At 32.1% G+C, this 20,689-nt stretch overlaps 1 protein-coding gene across 2 annotated transcripts; it reads right to left on the bottom strand.

Moving 5' to 3' along the window:
* Positions 1-687: 687 nt before the first annotated feature.
* Positions 688-19,276, bottom strand: LOC132733044 (uncharacterized). Of its 2 annotated transcripts, XM_060719980.1 has the most exons (12): positions 18,978-19,276; positions 16,746-16,985; positions 9,913-10,230; positions 6,839-7,150; positions 6,081-6,380; positions 5,494-5,793; positions 4,787-5,086; positions 4,115-4,390; positions 3,439-3,606; positions 2,312-2,360; positions 1,753-1,939; positions 688-1,536 (listed from the first exon to the last, which is right to left on the bottom strand). In XM_060719980.1, exons 3-12 carry the CDS (start codon positions 10,100-10,102, stop codon positions 1,339-1,341), a joined length of 2,280 nt encoding a protein of 759 aa, XP_060575963.1. In that variant the 5' UTR covers positions 10,103-10,230; positions 16,746-16,985; positions 18,978-19,276; the 3' UTR covers positions 688-1,338. The 2 variants fall into 2 exon arrangements, with proteins under 2 accessions (XP_060575963.1, XP_060576656.1); XM_060720673.1 differs by lacking the exon at positions 3,439-3,606.
* Between the last annotated feature and the right edge of the window lie 1,413 nt (positions 19,277-20,689).

Below are 20,689 nucleotides of genomic sequence, written 5' to 3'. Positions count from 1 at the left end.
TCAAAAAGTGCAATCAAAATAACTGTGCAAGTGATAAATTGTGCAGATGATAAATTCATCAACACCTTCTATAGCTCATTCAAAAAGCTTATTGTCAAACACTGATTTCCTTCACTTTTATCGCATTCATTGAATTTCAAAATATCATAAATCTAAGATTGTTGTGGTATGTCGTTTCAGATGTTTGACATTATCAAAGTCTACGACCTTCGTGATGATATAACTGAACATCTGAACTCCATATGAAATAGCAAAAATAAACCCCTCTCAAAATCATGATATAATTCCTAATTATGCGGTATTATATGGTGTGAAGTCAATGGGTTGATTTTACTTACTTTTTTATGCGTTGACTACCATGTTCTAACAATCTAAAAGTGTGAATGGCGTAATTTTGAAGTTTACACTTATAATTGTTTGTAAACGATTCTGATTGCGGGATATCTTAATCTATCATAATTTAATCGAAATGAGCTTCACTTAATACTGATGTTTTTCATAATTTTCTATGTTACTTGTTATTCAAATAATGCACGTTCTGGTTTGTTAACACCATTTAATGACATGCAACTTCTTTCAATCCTTATTTCCGATTCCATTATAATTTATCGACAATGTGTTCTGAATGAAAATAAATCCCTATCTGACTTTGTCGCATAACGTGTCGCATAACGGAGAGAGAACTCACAGATGTTACATACTTTTAATATACAAATATACAAGTGTACAAGTGAAATACCAAATTCGAACTGCTAAACTAAATCTCTAGCCCAATATATATAATGACAGCTTTCACATAAAATGTTATGAAATATAGCCGACTCCCAAATATGTTATCTATCATTTTGGCATACTATTACTACTAAGCCCAGTCTGTATGTATCTTGTACTATAATACACATAAATCAATGTCATGTTCCACAGTTCACATTATGAAATAAAAACCTTAATATATGTATATACATGTTGACTTGTCATTTATATTAATATGTTGTGTAAACAGTAAAATACGACAACTTTGAAGTTGTCAATTTTATAAAATAGCAAGTGAAAATAACCCCAAAAAAAGGTTTTAACGATAGAACTACATTGATTAATGATAAAATATTATTTTTGCAATTATCAGTTAAAGGTTCATGCGCAACAAACATTGTCATAAAAAACATAGGACGAACACTTAACACAGACACAAGTTCAATAACAGATTAAATCTTAAGGTATTGGCAATAAGCCCTGACAAACACTCGCATACACATGCTAATATTTACAGTCTTTTGTGTATTAAGTAGAATTTTTTTCAATGAAACAAACATCATTACTATATAATATCAAATGAATCTACTGGTTTGCATAAATATTGTCTGGTTCCGTAGGAGTTTCATCAATGACTTTATTAGTTTTTGTCTTCACATAATCTATATCAGCATATTCTGTCGGGGAATCTCGCCGCTTGGTAACTGCTGCTTTTGATGGAGTCTCATTTGGATCAAAGGCAAGATCAGCATATAGTAATTGTCCGTCCTGTGCATGTTGGGGCTAAAATTAAATCAAACACAAACATTATACATACTGTATTTTCAAGATTTCATAATATTTAAATCTCAATTTATACTTCATCTGATGAAAAACCAAAATGTTCAGTCAAGTAAATGATTATATCAAATATGCAGATTACCTAGCGCAAACAATGGCCCCCACAACGTCTCTATATAAATATAAAACGAATGAAAATGTGATAATTTTTATCCACACCTTTTCCGTTTTTGAAGAAGCTGATTTTCCTGTTTTGTTTACTTGCGCATATGTATTGTGCGAGTCTTCTGTCGTGTTCTTTTTAACTGGTTGAGAATATACAGGTACCTCAGCCTCGTTCTCAAGCGCATGCGCATTCTGACTAAGGTTTCCTAAAGGACGAACCTCCGGGTTTTGTTTAGAAAATCTGCAATCGTATACACAGGACCATGATTCTTATGATTGTTTTTAAAGATTAAAATTAGATTAAAATTGAACAGTCTAAATTGTAACATCGCACAAACATGAAATATACAAATCATTTAAAAAAGGTTTTAGTTATTACAATATCATGTGATAAAACAATCAAATTTTGATCGTTAATGCTTAAGATATATTTAAAAAGCCAACATAAAATAATTATATGCACATATATATAGTTGCAGAAAAAAAAATAGATTTTTCTGTTTTGTTTTCTTTTGGGTTTTTTTGTACTACCTGAGACAAATGTCTTAAATACATGTTTACAAACAAGCTAATTTTTTGATAAAGTATTTATTAAGAGTAAAGAGACATTTACACTATATCATCCTCATGCTTGTGATAATCTACCTGGCTGTCCCTCTTTTCTGTAATGTTTAAGAAAAAAAAAACATATAAAAGGAATGCCAACATAACTAATAATGCCGTTTGTAAATACAAAAACATTTTGTAATTATAGATAAACGGAATTAAACAGGAATAAGCTTAAACTTAATATTGAGTGCCTAATACAGAAAATTTTGATATGAAAGTGTCCAACGAAAAAAAGACACTTATGCAGACATGTGGCTTGCTTACACGATACTCTTGTACAAAATCTGAAGGGCTTGTGTTTAAGTTGTTAAACTCAGCCCAGGGCCTTTTAGTCAAAGAACATGTTTCATTTAGCGTACTAGAAATTATCTGGTTTAAATGTTCTCACCATGATTGAGCTAAAATACATATTTTGGTGATTTAAACACTGTACGTGTATGTCGTACATTTGTATATTTTATGCGTATTTTTGTTTCCTAAATAATAAGGAACAATATAAGCGCAAAACAGCTTTGAACAGTTACAATGCCTTTTCCATCCATTGTATGAATTCGGTTACTTTTTGTATTCAATGGATAATTTTAAAATTGGCAATGCATATTTCTTTTCTAAATAATTGTCCCCTTCCTGTACGGCGGTATATACAACTATCAAGATTTTTATTTATTTTTTTACCCAAAACCCCCGCATGTGCCCAAACCAAAACAGAATAAGGGGAAAATTTTAAAAACCACATTTATAAAAAAATTTGGGGGACAAAAGACATCAAACAGTTACGCCGTTTGAACAGCAGTCTGCCATGGTTTTGTTTTTGTTTTTGTTTTGTTTTGTCAGGTTACCTGTATTTAGAATTGAATAACTACTTTTTATGTACGGGAAACTCGGAAAAAACCTGTTTTGTAGAAATTCCCGCGGGGTTAAAAAGTATCCGGTTTTTTTGCTAAAGGAAAGGGAAAATTTACTCTATTGTTTAGGGGGGGAGTCCCAAATTTTACGAACAAAATTTGGAATACCGGCTGAATTCTAGCATTTAAGGAAATGCTTATATTTGTGTAATAGCAACATTTGATAACCTATACAAGGCACTGCAAATGACGTCGTTTTTCATAGAAGATATAAAGTCTATCTTACCTGTAGAATTGAGGCGTTTTTTCCTGATGACAACAAACAAAACCGCTAAGACAATGATACCGACCACAAGTAGACATGCACCCAGTATTATCCAAATTATGGCCTTGTCCGTGTCTTGGCCAGTTTTGTTCTGTTTATCATTGTATTTACTATCTTTATCGGCTTTTTCTAGATAAATATGAATATTTTCCTTATGATTAGCTAATGACTTACTTAGATTAATTAACATGAATTGTACTTCTATGATTATTATTTGATACTGTATTTTAACGCGAAGAAACAGATTATATCTATATGAAATCAATTCGTATCAAGGGTACACATTATATCACGTTTAGTAAACCTTTACAGGAAAAACGAACGTCTTGAAGAGTGTCAAGAGTTTGCAATGAATGGGTCTTATGTGTATAAATTTATGTTTGTACAAAGAGACGTGAGATGTACAGGGGCATAGGTAAGCTGTTAACAAGTATAATATCGGACAGAAAATTGAAATCATTTAAATGGAAACTCTTCAAATTATTAAACATTATATTAAAATACAAGCGACATTTTTCTTTTCAATTTTTAAGTTAAACACTATGTCAAACAAGGCAAGGATTCTTGTATTTGGAAATTATAACGAACTTATTAAAAGAAATACTAAAACAAAACAAATGGAATTTAAAAACTGTACCTATTATGTGTACAGTCAAATATTTGTGATCAACTTTTGTCCTATAGTGAACTTGGCACATTAAACGCCTGTTTGAAACTTCATCAGTATCAATATTTAATACGCAGTTTGGTGACATGTCACATTGCTTCATTGTTATGTTTCCATTACTTAACTCTTCAATCCATGATATATTGGAGGCAGGAACGCTTGCAGCTACACAATTTACATGTGCCCGCTCTCCTGCAGAAATAGTCAATGTCGATCCAGATATATTGAACTCTATAACTGGAGGGTCTGAAATTTGATTTTAATACAATATCATGTTTGCCATAATTAGAGTTTTGTACAATCGGAATATTTATCTTGATGATTAGCTCAGATACAGATACGCACACACAAACAAAAACACAGCAACAAATCGATCAGAAAAAATGGATTACTGTACTATCGTGGCATATTTCTGTCAAAAGTATACCATATAATTATCGCGTTATCTATCTGTCTAACTAGTCCGCTTAATACTAATTTAAATGTTTAAAAAGTGGCACTGACTTACAAGTTTTATCTTTGTATCTCTTATCAATTATCTTTAAGTTCTGAGAGCGACAGTATTTAATGATATGTCAGGTATATATCTAAAATTAATTGTAATCTGTATCAACAAAATTAACGAAATGTCTAAAAACTTACAAGGCAAGAGGATTTTGACAGTGTCCGTAAGGTCAACAGGAAACTCGTCACACTCAACTATACACGTTACATCTGTACCATTGTCTTCTTCACTGACATTCAAGTTTACTCCATACACAGAATTCCACGCACCATAGGGTAGTAGACTTATATTCTCTGAAGACTTTTCTGATCCGATGATACCGCTTGTAGTTTTAAACTGAACGTTGCAGACTGGATTCGAGCCATACACTGTGCAAGTAGCATACATTTGATTGTCTTCATTAACTTTGACTTCTAAAATCACATCTGTGGGAGGAACTAAACAAAACAAGAAATTAAACTTAAATACCATTTAATGTTATTGAAACAATTTTCATTTAATACGATAAATGTTTTCATGTTACAGACGGAAAATAAAATTTTCTTTTATCCAGAAGATATTTGTTTGTTTTGCTCAAGAACGTACACATGCTTTGATACAATATGATCACTTGTTAACATCAGTATATAATTACAGTAAAATCCGCTAGTGAGGCCACTGAAGGGACTGCAAATCTGGTCTTAATAGCGGTTGGTCTCATGAATGAGTTAAGTCAACCAGAAAACCATGAATATCAAGTGAAAATACTTAAAAATATAGGGGCACTTAGCAGACTATAATGAAATATGATAAAATGTAGTACACACACAATATGTTAAACAAAACTAATAGAAAAGAAACTTACAATGATAGTTAACTTGTTTCGGCGGTGAACAGGCACGCACAATTGTGTACCATTCATTATATCGACAGCACGTGATGTTTTCTTTGTTCCATTCTTTCTTGAATGTGGTCAAAGTGATAACGTTGGTATTTAAAGATGTAGTCGAATTATAGAAATGTGAGTTTGCAGACGATACTTCTGAACCGAAAATGCTAAAATACACAATCGGATTAGGTCTTCCGTCATCCAACGTACATGTGATGTTAACAGCTTCTCCGACTCTTAGAATTTCCGGGACCGACAATTGAATCGTTGGTGGTTCTGTTAATATACACATAAAGGTGATATCACAATTAATAAAACATTCATATCAAAAGTATAAAATGTATAGGATTAAATTTATCAAATTATTTTGTTAAATTTATCAAATTATTTTGTTGATAAATGCAGTTTAATTTCGATTTTTAAGGTATCATTTTCTTTCATTTTAAAATGACGTATAATCACAATAGTGTTTAAAAACAACAATTTGAACATAACGTGTAATAATACTTTAACATACCATTATAAATACACATCAATTAGCATACTATTATTAGTATACTTACTTATAACAAACATCTGAGCAGTAACACTTAAAGGTGACGACAATGCATCGTTCATGACTGAAAATATCACATTTGCCATGTGATGGTTGTCTCTAACCGTAAAAAGTACCATACAGGTTGTTGAATTCCATTCTAGAGGTACATATGATTCATTTCCTATTGTCATCGTAATGGTTAGAGGACGGGTACCACCGTGTATCTCACAGGCAAGTTCGAAATTATCATTATCCTCAGCAACAATACAGTACCTGCACCTTTCTATGTCTTGTAATCCAACTATTACAGGTGTTCTTGGTGGTTCTGAAAGTAAGTAAAACAAGTAGTTAACTGCAGAGAATTTGTGATCGTGTCTTTTCTGTATTTTCCTTTATTTTTTGTTTTCGAAATTTCCTTTTTACATCGCTTTGATAGTTTTTACAAAACATCATAAGTATACAAAAAACGTCATTTGTGCAATCAACAAGATTCGTGCACATTTAAAATTAAACACATAAACTGGTATGATAGATAACTCGCTGTTACCCATTCGTCTACTTGATTATGAGTTTTTTAAAAGTACCCAACTGAGTTTATTTGTCAAAAATGGACTGAAATGAACTTTTCGAGATTAATTTTCCGTTTAGTGTAGATTTACATCAATAGCCTGTGTGTAAAATTTAGCATCATTTGCTCACTCCGTTTTTCCATAATAAATATTCTAATTGCGAAAACTGACCTTAATTGAAAAGAGATCAAAAGAAGTTTAGAAACAAACCAACCTGGTAATTTTAACAGTATTGCATTTGTGTATAGTAAATTCGGACCGCAATAAACACTGTATCTTCCATTCATAGAAACACTGAACATATATATTGTTAACACATAATTGTTATTTTGCCCCGTTGTCTCTTCGTAACTGCCATTAGCCAATATTAGGGTTTCTGATTTCTTGTCGTCAGTGTGTATCCAGCTTCGCTTGAAACTACCGCTATTTTCCATCACATACTTTGACGGATAATATTCTATTTCTACGGTCCCATTTTTAATTAACTTCTCAGATCTGAGGTACACTAGTCCACAATTTCCTGTATCTGAAAATATTTAAAGTTAATTGATTTCATGTACCCAGCATTGCTGTATAATTCTCATTATTCAGTAAAAGAGTAATAATGTTCCAAAAGAATTCATATATCATGGAGTATAAGGTTGTAACCCCCCCAAAAAACACTTGACTGTGAAAGGTGTGTGACCTAATATATTCAAATAAGTACATGATTATGCTAAATGTGTGATCCAATAAATACATGATTAAACAGGGTGTGTGACCCAAGGTACAAAATTTAGCTTGATGTGTGATCCAATAAGTACATGATTGACCATGGTATGTGACCCAATAAGTACAAGATTGTACATGATGCATAACCAAATAAGTACATGGTAGAGCATGGTGCGTGAAAGGTCATTATTCTGCACTACCGTAAATGACAGTATAATGAATAATATTAACAATAATTGGTTGTTTGGATATATATGTATTTTGAAAATTTTCAATTATGCCATGACAGGAACAAATTTCTACGATAGTTTTTTTTGGTGTCTAAATTTTAGTTCTATGAAAATGTTAAAATTTTAAGACCAATGGATTACACTCAATAATGTTTCATACGTATAGAATATGCTTCATTTTTATGGGATAGCTATACCCAATATGCGAAGGATATTTTTAGTAAGAAAAAAATACAAGATCATTGTCCATTCAAAACTTATTTAGAAAAATAAGATGGGTGTCTTATTCAACACAACACGGTATACAAAGAGAAACATACATTATAATTTACTGCCATTATCTTTATCACAGTTATTTATCCCTGAAGTACAAAATGCAACTGAAAAGCATTATAGTTTAAGAAATAACATCAAACTGTGTTACTTTGGCAAGGAGATCCAAAATATATATAGAATCAATTATCGCGTCATCAATACAACTTTGGAATGAAATATCAAAAGGCATTAGAGAATCAAACACTTAAGCAAACTTTTAAAGAAAACTGAAAATAATCTCCCATTGTTCCGTTTTCCACAATATAAACAGTGAACGTTAACCAGCAGTACACTATACACGTTTTGAAAATAAATGCAGTAGTTTAAACACCGGCTTATAAAACAATTGTATTATCCAAAACCCAACGTGTGAATGCAATGTTTTAATAGAAGAAGGTTGACTTTTTTTATTTCAATGCCAAACATATAGTCATCAGACGATATATAATTTTAGAAATACTAGATAATTCCACTCTCTCAGTACATTAAATTTTCTTTTTGGTATAAATAATATAAATGATTCTCAAAACATGATTTTCATCATGTTCCTAATTTTGTTAAAGACACGAAAAGGTTTACATTGTTTTACGATATTTGACTTCCTTTTTATTTTTGACTTATTTTATTTTTTGATTTTATACACATTGATAATATTATCGACAACTGTCAAAATCCTAAAAAATACTGTTGAGAGTAGGCAACGTAGTTATCTACATCTATGAAATTACTTATGTTTATTTTTTGTCTCTAATTAATACGGGGAAGTCAAAGCTTCGGCAATAGACTACACATGTATATTTAAAAGGAAATAAAAAATAATAAAATATAAACATAGAAATCCATGTGAAATTTACAGTATCATTTCTTATTTTGCGCCGTAACGCAATGATAAACGGCAAGAAAATATTCCGATAATGGACGAATCGCAAATTTATCGGCTTACAAGGTAACAATAAATACCGAGGAATTCTGGTTGAAAACGGACACACAGACTGGTCTCCTGCGAGCTACAGGACAAGAAACCAGATTAAACAGAAACAGTGCATAAAATACTAAATGACACCTTTAAACGGAAATTGTCAAATAAAATATAACATTTTTTTTATCTGACTTCTCCTTTCATACGGGTATGCCACAAGGCGGGTACGCAAAGCGGGCCCCGCGCTTTGGCTTGCCTGACTATAGCCTACACGTGCATATTTAAGAGGAAATAAAATAAAAATAATTGAAAATATATATAGATTTCTATACATATCATCAAAAAATATAAATTAACAAATGAACGATTTTTTAAAATCTGACTTCCCCGTTTATATAGGCTTTGCCTTCTTTCTTATATGAATAAGGCAAATCATCAAAGCGAGCTTTTTGACAGAAAGTATATAAATTATAATTTAAACCTATTGGCGGCTACACGACCACACACTATGTACGGCCATTTTATGTTTTCTATGATATCTAAATTGAATCCACTCGTCAGAGAACATAGACGGGAACCATAATAGGACAGGAAACCAGATTATAGTCTGGGTATTATGAAATTAGGCAAAGTCTCTGAACGGGGAAGTCGGTTAAAATAATCTTTTATTTTTATTTTACATTCTCCGTTTTAAGTGCCATTTGATATTTTAAACAACTCTGTTTCCGTTTATTCTGGTTCCCTGTCATATCATGGTTCCTATAAAAGTGCGCTGGACACCAGTCTACGCATCCGTTTTCAAGCAGAATTCCTCGACTTTTATCTTTATCTTGTAATTCGAAAAGTTGTGATCTGTCAATTTTCCATAATTTCGCATCTGATAGGTTAATTGAAAATTTTAAGCTTGTTTTTCAATCATAACATATTTGTGCGTCATATATAGCACCTAATGTCTTATCATATCAGAAGTATCGAGCGTCTTTCTGCTATATTTTGTTTATTGTCAATCGGGGTTCATTTCATATGTACGTACTGATCCCTGTTACAAAACATACTTGGAAGAGAACATAATATCATATTTTATTGATTACTATATATATTGATACACCATACCTTGAAGCGTCAGTTTCCCAGCGTTCATCCAGCAATGTGATGTTTCATTATAATAATGAACTCGGTAAAATATCTCGTCTTGGTTTTTCTCACTGTCTGTTAATAGCATGTGGTAAATCATGGTATTTCTCTGATATTGATTAAACTTGTTGTTTAAAGGAAGCGTTTTCCATTGATCTAATCCATTCATGCTGCGCTGCCATTCTAGAATTGCATTTGGATCATACGTGTCGGGGGTAAAAGAAAAGTTGACATACCGTCCTAATATTGTGGGTTTGTCAATAGTCAATTGACCACACTTACTCAAACCATCGTCACCTGTAGAATAACTCAATCATACATTTAAAACATTCACATTTTATCTTACTGAATTCATTTCTTGTTAATATATTAATTGCACTTAAACAATTTTCTAATAAATGTTAAATGTTTCGAAAAGTCCACGCCGTTATATCAATTTATATTGCCTTACATTTTCCTGAAATTTTTTTATGCTGAAAACATTAATTTTCAATTATTATGATGTTTTAATATGTCATATCGGCGGATATTTGATTTGTAATAAAACGGAAAGAGGCAGAATATGCCGGACATACTATCAAGGACAGATAACTAAACAAAAACAGAATCCATTTCCCAAATGAATTTGTTTCATTTATTAATTTCTGTAATCATGCAATCAAGCTTAAAAACAATACTGTAGTTAAAACTTTTTTAAACGGAAAATCAATGTAAAGCGCAAATAAATTGTGATGGCCAACATTGCTTCAATGTTCATATTTTGAAATTTTCGACATTTTTTTGTTTCTAATTATATTTTTATAGGGATAACAATTATGGTCATATATGATGCAAGCAACATTTCCCTGTCTTGCACGTGATTAAAATTGTATTTTGTATTTTTGTCACTCATGGTTGATTTTACTTTATTTCAATGTTGTAACATTCCAAATCATATGTAATCACAGTCATAGTTAAGCATAGCTAAGACCTTTCGAAATGCAATTTAACGGGTGACTAATTAGAAACTTTGTTAAGTCAACTACTAAGTTTATGTTCATCAATATAGTTTAAAACACATACATTTAAAATAAAAGATGTCATAAAAATATTCTTCCTGAACGTTTTCAAGGTTTAAAAAACTTATGACATGACCAATTTTAGGAGACTCTTAAAAGTCGTTATAAGATAAACTAAAGATAAGAGGGTGGGCGTGACATGAATCGAAGCCTATACATCTGCTTTAACCGCATCACTATCGGGTGTTGCTGTTACAGTCAGGACTGATATATCGGTACTTTTCTTTAATATCTGTTCTACCGGATTTAAATAGCAAGAAAAATCTTTTTATGATTGCCCATAATAGAGTACTTTCTCATATTTGTCTAAATCTGGTTTGATATAGGCGCAACAAACAAAGCAATTTTCAAATTTAACAATACACCTTTTCTTTTGTAAATTGTTCTCGTGCATTTTTAATCGCAGAGAGCATAACTTTCGAATGTCCAAGTAAAACTTTCACTAACATTAAAGTTTATAGTGCACATACAAGAGTTAAACATAAAACTTTCACAATCATCATCAATATATCATCACCATAATCGATACCATCATCCTATAAATAATCACGAATAAATCATCATGCTCAGAACACTATCATCATTATCTTCATCAACTTTTCACCATCACCATCATTTGTCCATGCCAGGCGTCATTTTAACATTTATGCATGCTGATGAAGATTAAGCTTAATAAATAAAGTTCTAAATGAGCACGTGAATGGTAATCGCGTGCCAACTGATTTATTTGAAACAAAATAATTTTGAATTGAAATTAAAGCAATCGTATGAAGTGACTAGTGCCTATGTAATGCGATAAAAAATCACAAACATGTAACTTTATAAATGCGACTAGGCTGTTATAGATTTAAAGTTTCAAATGTGGTATTTAGGAACCTCAGATCATTTCAATGTGAACAGTAAGAAATAACCTGTTCTACATGCCACCAGTTTCTGTTGGCCTTTAATATGGACTGTCACTAAGAGAAACGCCGCCAATGTTAATGTTGTAGTTTAACTAGGATGCGCGATAATCGGTTTAAGAAATAGTCAGTTGTGCAGGCTATCAGAAGGCAGTGATTCTGAAAACAGTTTAGACCTTGGAAAAGTTTGTGATTGGTAAATAACCGGGCATTCAAGAAAAAAATATAAAGGCTGTAAACGTTGGTTTTTATCCCCCGGGAATATAGAAATTGAACAGTCCGTCCGTCTTATCGTACGAGATAAACCCAAAACGACAAGTTGGCAAGTTGAGCTTTTCTCAAGTTCTGCTTATGAAAATGGATTCATTCTTTATATACTTTCTAATCAACGCAAAGTACGCAATCTGGGCAAGTTACATAACTATACATAACTATGGCTTTCATTTTCATCAAGTTATTGCCATTTCCAGCAATTAGAAAAATAAATGATTGGTTAACCTGAAATGGCAAGTTGAATACATCTTAAGTTCTATCTAAACTAATGGTTTCATAATTACCATACCTACTTATCAATACAAAGTTCATGATATTGCCAAGTTATATAACTGTGTCATCCACAATTCCCAGTTATTTCCCTTTTTATCATTTTGAAAACAGGGCCATGTATGGTTAACCTATTTCAGCAGGTTGGATTTATCACAGATACACAGATATCTCCTAATTACTTCATTTATTTAATGATATCTTTCATATTTGCTAGGTAGATTCCTTAAATAGTCCTTAATTTTTATGGAGAATAGTATCTCTAGGGTCAAGGTCACAGCAGTAATAAACAATCAATTTAGCTCATACAACCTTTATTTTTTAGTTGATATCATTCATGTTTAATCCAAGTGCTTAAGGATGTCCTCTTCATTTGGGTGTGGATAGGGGTCATTTGGGTCAAGGTCAAGTTTACCAATGTCAAAAATAGTTTTTTACTTTTTACAGGTGTATTAACCTTATTCTATTGACAGATGTCGCTTATATTTGATAGGAACCTAAAATCGGGGTCTTTTTCTTCAGATGGAGTTAGGGATCAGTTGGGGCAAGGTTACAAGTGCTTAAATAGATTTTTACACTTTACCCATACAGCTTTTATTTATGGACAAATGTCTTTCATATATGGTAGGAAAATAACTTACATGGTATTCTTCCTGCTGGTTGAGGTAGTGGTCAGTTGGTTAAGGTCACCAGTGCTAGAAAAAATTTTTCTTCAATTTTGACCATAAGACTGTATCTATTGACAAATATATTTCATATCTGGTAGGAAATAACATACATGGTTTTCTGCCTATTTGAGGGAGTTAGGGGTCAGTTGGGTTAAGGTCACGAGTGCTTAAAATATATTTTTACACTTTTGCCCATACAGCCTTATCTATTGACAGATGTATTTCATACTTGTTAGGAAAATAACGGTCATGGTATTCTTCCCTAAGATGGAGCTAGGGGTCAGTTTGGTCAAGGTCACCAGTGCTTAAAATAGCTTTTACACTTTTGTCCATACAGCCTTTATTTATTGACAGATAATTTATTTATATATATTTATTTTATATATTTTATATTTGATAGGAATATTACTTACATGATACTCTTATTTTTTATTTAGGTAAGTGTCACGGTGTCAATATGAAGGATGCCAGAAACAGATTTCTACATGTTTGCTTATAAGCCTTTACTTTCTGACAGATGTTTTTTATATTTGGTACGATTATAACTTTCATGGTCTTCTTCCTTTGGATTGACTTAGGGGTTAGTTTGGTCAAGGTCATCAGTGCTAAAATAGATTTCTTTCACTTTTGACAATATAGCCTTTATGTATGGACAGATGTCTTTTAATTCGAAGATAACTTGCATGTTGTTCGTCCTTTCGATTGAATTAGGGGCCAATAACACAAATAATGGATTTCTACACATTTGACAAAACAGTCTTTAATTTTTGACTGATATTTTTCATATCAGAAAGGGTGAAACTTGCATCCTTGGATTGAGTTAGGGGCCAGTTTGGTCAATGTCACCAGTGCTTAAAATTGATTTTAGACGTTTGCCTATATAGCCTTTATTTATTGACAAAGTCTTCTATATTTGGAAGGAAGATATCTTGCATAGTTTTAGGATTGAGTAAGAGGTCAGTGGGTCAAAGTCAAAGGTGCCAAAATAGATTTTTATACATTGACTTATACAGCCTTTATTAATATTCTGACGTTTTTCATATTTGAAAGGAACAAATCTTTCAAAGTCCAGTACTGGGAGTCACTTGTAATGACAATAGATCCTTTTAAAAATTTTATACATCCTTTGTAATTGTTACCAATAACTCATTTTTAAAGGAACATACTAAATGTAGTCCTTTAAGTTCGGATGGAGTTTGGGGTTGGTGGCTTCAAGGTAAAGTCTTATATTTACAAATAAAGATACTTTATATTCATTTCAAGTAAAAGCAAAGACTTGCGGGGTAAACATGTTTAGAAATATTGTAACTGACAAGATTCTGAGCCGAAGGAAATTTGTGTTTAACAAACACGTTCTTGTTTTTACAGGTTTCAAAATTCATAAAAACCTAGATAAACATTTTTTGTGGCACATACTATGACTGATTGTTAGCAGTAGAATCAACCTAAAAATGCAAAAAGCAGTAGAAACGAACACACACCCAAAACAACAACAGCAATAAAAAAGTAATCTGTATAAGGAAGATAACAGACGTTAAGTAGTTGAAGCGTACTTGTTGGGTAAGTGACATGTCTATCTGGTCAACGGTCATTGGTTGATGAAATCGAGCACCGTATTGAAGAAAGTGAAATAAGGTTACAAAAAAAAAACGTTCAAGCAATGTCATCTTATGCAAGTGTGAGGTTATTTAGCTTTATGCTGTCTAGAATGAAAACACAAAAAAAATAGGAGGTACCCTTTTTGGCAATTTGTCAGTGTTCAAAATATACCAAAAAATACGACAAGAAACGTTTTTGCAGGATGGGGTTACAGTTTTTTTTTTGAAAGGTGCAAAGGTAAAAGTTAGTGATAGAAATGATATTGATAGAGTCCAACCATTTGCAAGACCCTTGCCTTTTAGTTATACTGTTTGATTGATATTTATTTGTTTTTGTTTTCTACGACAATTTAAATAATTTTTGGTCATATTTCGGCGCTCGATTAACCTTACCGGCTTAAAATGTCTCGGATGACTAACCAGTGACAATCGATTTCCCCGCAATAGAACGACTACTCATCCGACTTAACGATCACATTATACTCAGTGTATAAGATCAATTTCGGGGAAAAGGTTCGCCGTGAACAAAATTCAAACAGATACCATTGCCACTTCTTTAATATCTAAACATTCTAGATTGCGATCAAACGTATTAGGCACAAAATGGTACTAAACAAATTTTACTGATTAACTAAGAAACTACCTTATATTGGGATAAAATCGGATAATAACAATAAAAATAGAGATCGAATTAACTTAAAGAAGAAACAACTTTAGGATAAAGAGCAATATTTGGTTCAGGTGTAAAATCTTAATATCTTCAATAAATTTATTCCTTAATTTCATAAACAAGATGTTTCAATTTCACTTTTACATGTAGCAAGTTACTACTGAATATGAAATAAATTACATCAGGCTTTAATCATTATCAAGCTAAAAACCAATCAAACCGTTCTATTTAAATGTAACAATACAACATCATCTTTTTCGAAAACAAGTTTGATCACCTTAATTAAATGCCAATTATATCATAAACAACAGTAGGTATCAGATTATTATTCAGCCGATTCTATCACGCTAGGGCTAATGGGAGTTTGTTCGCTAAATCGATTTAGCCTGAGCTCAAGCCCATTAATAACCTTTTACTGTATGAGCATATTGTTAAAATGAGTTTTCTTTGTGAAAGCCTCCTGTTTCAAATTCAAACTGCTATGAAAGGATGAACTTGGCACAAATGTTGACTAGACCATAGCATTTGAAACAGCAGACTTAATATTCATTTTCCGGTTACCATGCCAATGGTTGACATCTCAAAATTGCAAAATTCACTACGTTTCTTCTTATTTTTTACAGCATAACTGATTTCAAAGTGCTGCAACTTTTCTCAATGGATTGAGATAGAGTTAAATGTTTTCAAGCGTTGGTTACACGTGACATTAGGATCGACCTTACGCCATTATAGTCTCTCACCAGTCCAAGATTTTCTTGGCGATGAGGGGGACTTCTGCCCCCCTCCACCCCTTCACCAAGCAGAAGGGGGCACATATCCCCTCTTGCGGCGCCGAAAAAGTAATCAAATTTTTAACCACATTTACTTTTCAAACGAAAACAAGTGTTTGGGTCAAAACAGGGCATTTTTAACTATTTGAGATCTCAAAAGGGTTGAAAAGTCGTCAAAAAAGTCTATATGAGATAAAAGGTTTAAGATAATTGGATATAACACAAAAGTTCTTGATATCCAGGAGCATGATAGAAATAAATTGAGTATGACTTTGTACCATCCAGGTAGCACAGTATGCGTTAACATGGTCCCATCGTTTACACAGTTTGCCAAAACAGACGTCTGTCTGCAAGTGATGACAATCGATGGCAGCAAAATATTCGAGAACTATAACAATCTAGTAATCCATAGAGAAATATAGAAATTAAAAACATGTAAAAATAAGCAGCAAAGACATGTTAATTTGCTTGTTACTTCTACAAATGGAAAACCTAGCATTTTTGCCAGATAACATTCTCAAATGACAATAATGAATTTTGATAACCTGTTCCTAATTATACGAGTAATTATACATTTGAAATATAAGATATGTTTTTGCTCACCACATTTTGTGATACCACAAGGCTGCCGATCTCCTCGATCTGTTGTAAAACACCAGGTTTCGTTATGTCCATCTGGAGAACGACAGAAGTTAGCTGCGTCTGACTTTGTGGAATCTGGGAAGTCACTCGCACTGTATGTCTCAAACTGATCTCATCGAAAACACGGTTGTTCGTCTTTAGACCTCTCCTGATGTCCATCGTACTTCGAAACTGTTGTGGTATAACAGTCTAGCACTACACCTAGTAAATAAAAAAAATTAATAATTCACCAAAAACATTCATGTCATTCAGCCAAGGCACATTGAATTTCTTTCTACGAAATGGAAAACCGGTATAATGAAGAAAGTGAACCCCATAGATTTATGAAACGCCCGGTTTTTATTTTTTAAGTATATCGACTTAAAGGTGTGACCTATGGTAAATGTATAATGACATTCCCACACGAAGAAAAAATGATTCTCGCGAACAAAAGTGACCTCCTTTTAATAAGGTCTCCTCCATGTCAATTGTTTCCATTTTTAAAATATACTAATATTTAATGACGAGTTGCTAAATCAAAGGGCTGCAAGCTCTGTGGTATTTTCTGATCTTTGCAATCTATATCGTACTGTATATCTGTATTTATTTTCCTGCATAAATTTAATTTCATGTACAATATTTCATCTTGCAGGCGCCAGAATTTGATACATACGGAATTTTGCATAACTAGAGTTGCATCAAAATATCATTTACGTCCATTTTTTATGACAGTCACAATTTATCCTTTCATATCGTGGCTACTTCCTAAACAAATACATCTAAATGTTATTTTTAAAAAACTAGTTGCCTCGTCTTGGATTTGAACCCCAGACCTGTCACACACAAAAGTAGCGCCTTACCCTGCACCACGTAGAAGTTATAAGCCTAGGACAAAATCTAAATAAAATCAAGTTATTATGAATTTAGAATTTCCAGTGTATTTTGGGTTTGTAATCCTTATTAATTTCGAGGTATTTTGGTCATCATAAACCTGTTGTTTAAAACTGATGTAAATAATTGAGCGAAAATCATCCCGCTAAAGCAGTCCGACACGTAGAATCTATATATTCCACTACTTGACAGTCAGATTTATTTGTGTAGTATTCGGTAACCGACGTCGCTAGAAAAAATTTGTTCATTGAAAAAAATCATATTCATCCGTAAAATATTACTTAAATATTTTAATACAAGTAAATATTAATGAGAAACGGTTTTTGGGTGGTTAGTGTTTCTTTCTCTAAATCCAGGGGTCTTTTGATGGAGCCGTTCGATGTTTACAATTATTTTTCTTCATTGACACAGCTTGAAAAATTAGGTTCCAGTTTTTTTTGAAAATGAAAATGGTAATTGGCTGCCACTGATCTTTTTTCCCTCGCATTCTAAGCTTAATCTAGGCATTGTGTCTTTCCTTAATATCTGAGACTAGGTAAATTATTCGTCAGCAGTTAAAATATGTATACATAGAAAGGGATCCCTATTCTAAGGCAGTAGGACAGGGTTGTCGGTATTGCGGCCAGAACAGTAGCTTTCAGTAGTTAGTTTGATAAAGATAATCAATTTGAGGTCAATAAAAGGGGGCTAATATTCTACAAGTTATTGAAGGGGGAGTATTTTACTTTAGAGGGAGTCAGTAATTTAAAGGAAAGTGGTGTTATTTTCAATAGTGACCGGGGGAGGGGTCTTCGTTCCTTGGTGGTGACTTTACTTCGTTACAACTGTCATGATATTGCAATATTAAAGGAACTTCAAGGAGGTTCAAAAGCCTAAAACTATAAAATTTGAATTTGTTATATAGATCAGCTGGGTACTTAAAAACAGAAAAGATTGTTAAAAATAATTTAGAATATAAAAGGTAAAAACTGAAAATTGTATTTTTTGCTCAATTTTTTTTTGTAAAATGCGTTGCAACGGTTTTAAATATTTGGTAAATTTTCACAGTAAGAATAAACATTTTGGAAAAACGGAGTGTGCTGATGACACAAGTTATTGGTCTAGACTTATATATCAAATATAAATCTCGAACAAATATTTTTAGCCCCGCCATGTTAAAAAGCTTCAGATTCCCTTTCATATTTTTAAATCAAAAACAAGTGAAGCAACGTAACAAAATCTATTTAAAGTAAAAGGCGTCTCGTCACGTCATTGCAGTAAAGTAGTTTGATCAAGACAAATAGAACAATAAGTGACAAATAAAACAATAAAAACAAAACCTACCTTTGCTGGGTATGATGGCTGTTGATAATATAGCCAAAATTACCGTGCACAGAGAACAGTTATTCCTCGACATTTTATATATAATACAAATGTCGTATCCAAATTATTATTCACTAAGAATAAATACAAAATTTAAAAAGAAGATGTTACACATAGCTGTAATTTTTAATCTTCTTGGTGTTTTAAATAAACCATTGTTTATATTTATATGTAGTGAAATGAGTCATGGGTTAGATCTAATTGTTTTACATGTGCGTGACATCCGACTACTTGTTCCCCCCACAACACTATAAATGAAGTGTATATCACATCATACCATATCTGTTGTTTCCCCTGTTATAATCATCAGAAGCACCTTAAGTGAAAACTTCCTCAATCATAATTTAGTTTTAAACTTGTTGTTACATTCGATTAAGTGTTTGAATTAGATAATGGTTGTAGATGATATTGAACTTTTGCGAAGTGGTACAAACGTTTGAATGATTAAAAAGACTTATCAAAAAAAGACTTAAACAAAATGTTACTAGCATTTACATTTTTGTTATGTTTATTTAACGAGATAATTGCAACTGATGGTAATGGAAACCCTCGTCTTTTCAAGGAGACCAGATTTACTATCAATGTCCTTGATCGAAAGTCATGAATTCTGCTGAAAAAGTTGTAATAGCCTAGTTGTTATACTGTAAATTCCTAAAAGACAGTTTTATTTCCGTTTCCGGACAGGTGCATGATGACTAACATGTCAATTATTTTGTTATAATTGGGAAGTCGTTGCATCATAAAATCATTGAAATACCATAATTATTTGGACTCTTCCTCGTTCCATTTTTTGCTGCATCTATTGTTTTAATCAGGGTATGTGTTGTCATTGCAATGATTAAACAGAAACGACTTAAAGGTATAGTGTGCATATTCATAATTTATCTTTCTTATTTCGGCTTCATTTTGATACTTTTTTTCGATTAATTACGAGTACATGGAATAAGTCAATATGTGTTACTCAGGACATAGTTGTTTTTATTAATATAAAAATGAAGTAATGGTTACATTAATATAAATTCATGATTATTTTGTCAGAGTGCCCGAATACCAAAATAAATACAATTACAGGTACAATTGTAATGCGCCCCGATGACTGCTACATGTATTAACAATTGCTTAACTATATGTATGCGTGAATCAATACGAAAATCAATCCTAAGTATTTCACCGAGATCAAACATTGCAATTAAAAATAATCTGTTATATGAAATTAAGCAACTTGAGTTTTATTTTAACGTCTTAAAACTTTAAACAATTATAATTTTTGCCATTCTCGTGATATACATATATCTTTTAATATTTCTTTATATATTTATTTTCTTATAATTGAAACTAATTAATTGAAAATAAGTAATTCAACTTCCTGAGGGATCATGGATTTCAATCGACTCAGTTTGGGGTGTTATGTTCTTGTTTCTTTTTCTTTTTCTTATTTATTCATTTAGTATTTTGTTGTTTGACAGGATGGGACTTGAAATATTTTTAAGATATTTTGCAAGATTTCTTTACTATATGATATAAGTCTATACTATTTACTTAAATGCAGAACTTCAGGCCATTCTCTCTCTCTCTCTCTCTCTCTCTCTCTCTCTCTCTCTCTCTCTCTCTCTCTCTCTCTCTCTCTCTCTCTCCAAAATAATGTTTATTAAGCAAAACGGAAAAAAACGAAA

Source organism: Ruditapes philippinarum, unplaced genomic scaffold (assembly GCF_026571515.1).
Source record: "Ruditapes philippinarum isolate M1 unplaced genomic scaffold, ASM2657151v2 ctg7485_1_1_1_1, whole genome shotgun sequence".
Classification (NCBI taxonomy): domain Eukaryota; kingdom Metazoa; phylum Mollusca; class Bivalvia; order Venerida; family Veneridae; genus Ruditapes; species Ruditapes philippinarum.
This window is presented reverse-complemented; position numbering and strand designations above follow the sequence as displayed.

Coding starts and splice junctions, on each gene's coding strand:
- LOC132733044 (XM_060719980.1), bottom strand. CDS start 10,102: ATGAATGGATTAGATCAATGGAAAACGCTTCCTTTAAACAACAAGTTT. Junction 5,794..6,080: donor TGCTCAGATGTTTGTTATAA/GTAAGTATACTA, acceptor GTATATTAACAG/AACCACCAACGATTCAATTG. Junction 4,391..4,786: donor TGTCAAAATCCTCTTGCCTT/GTAAGTTTTTAG, acceptor ATCAAATTTCAG/ACCCTCCAGTTATAGAGTTC.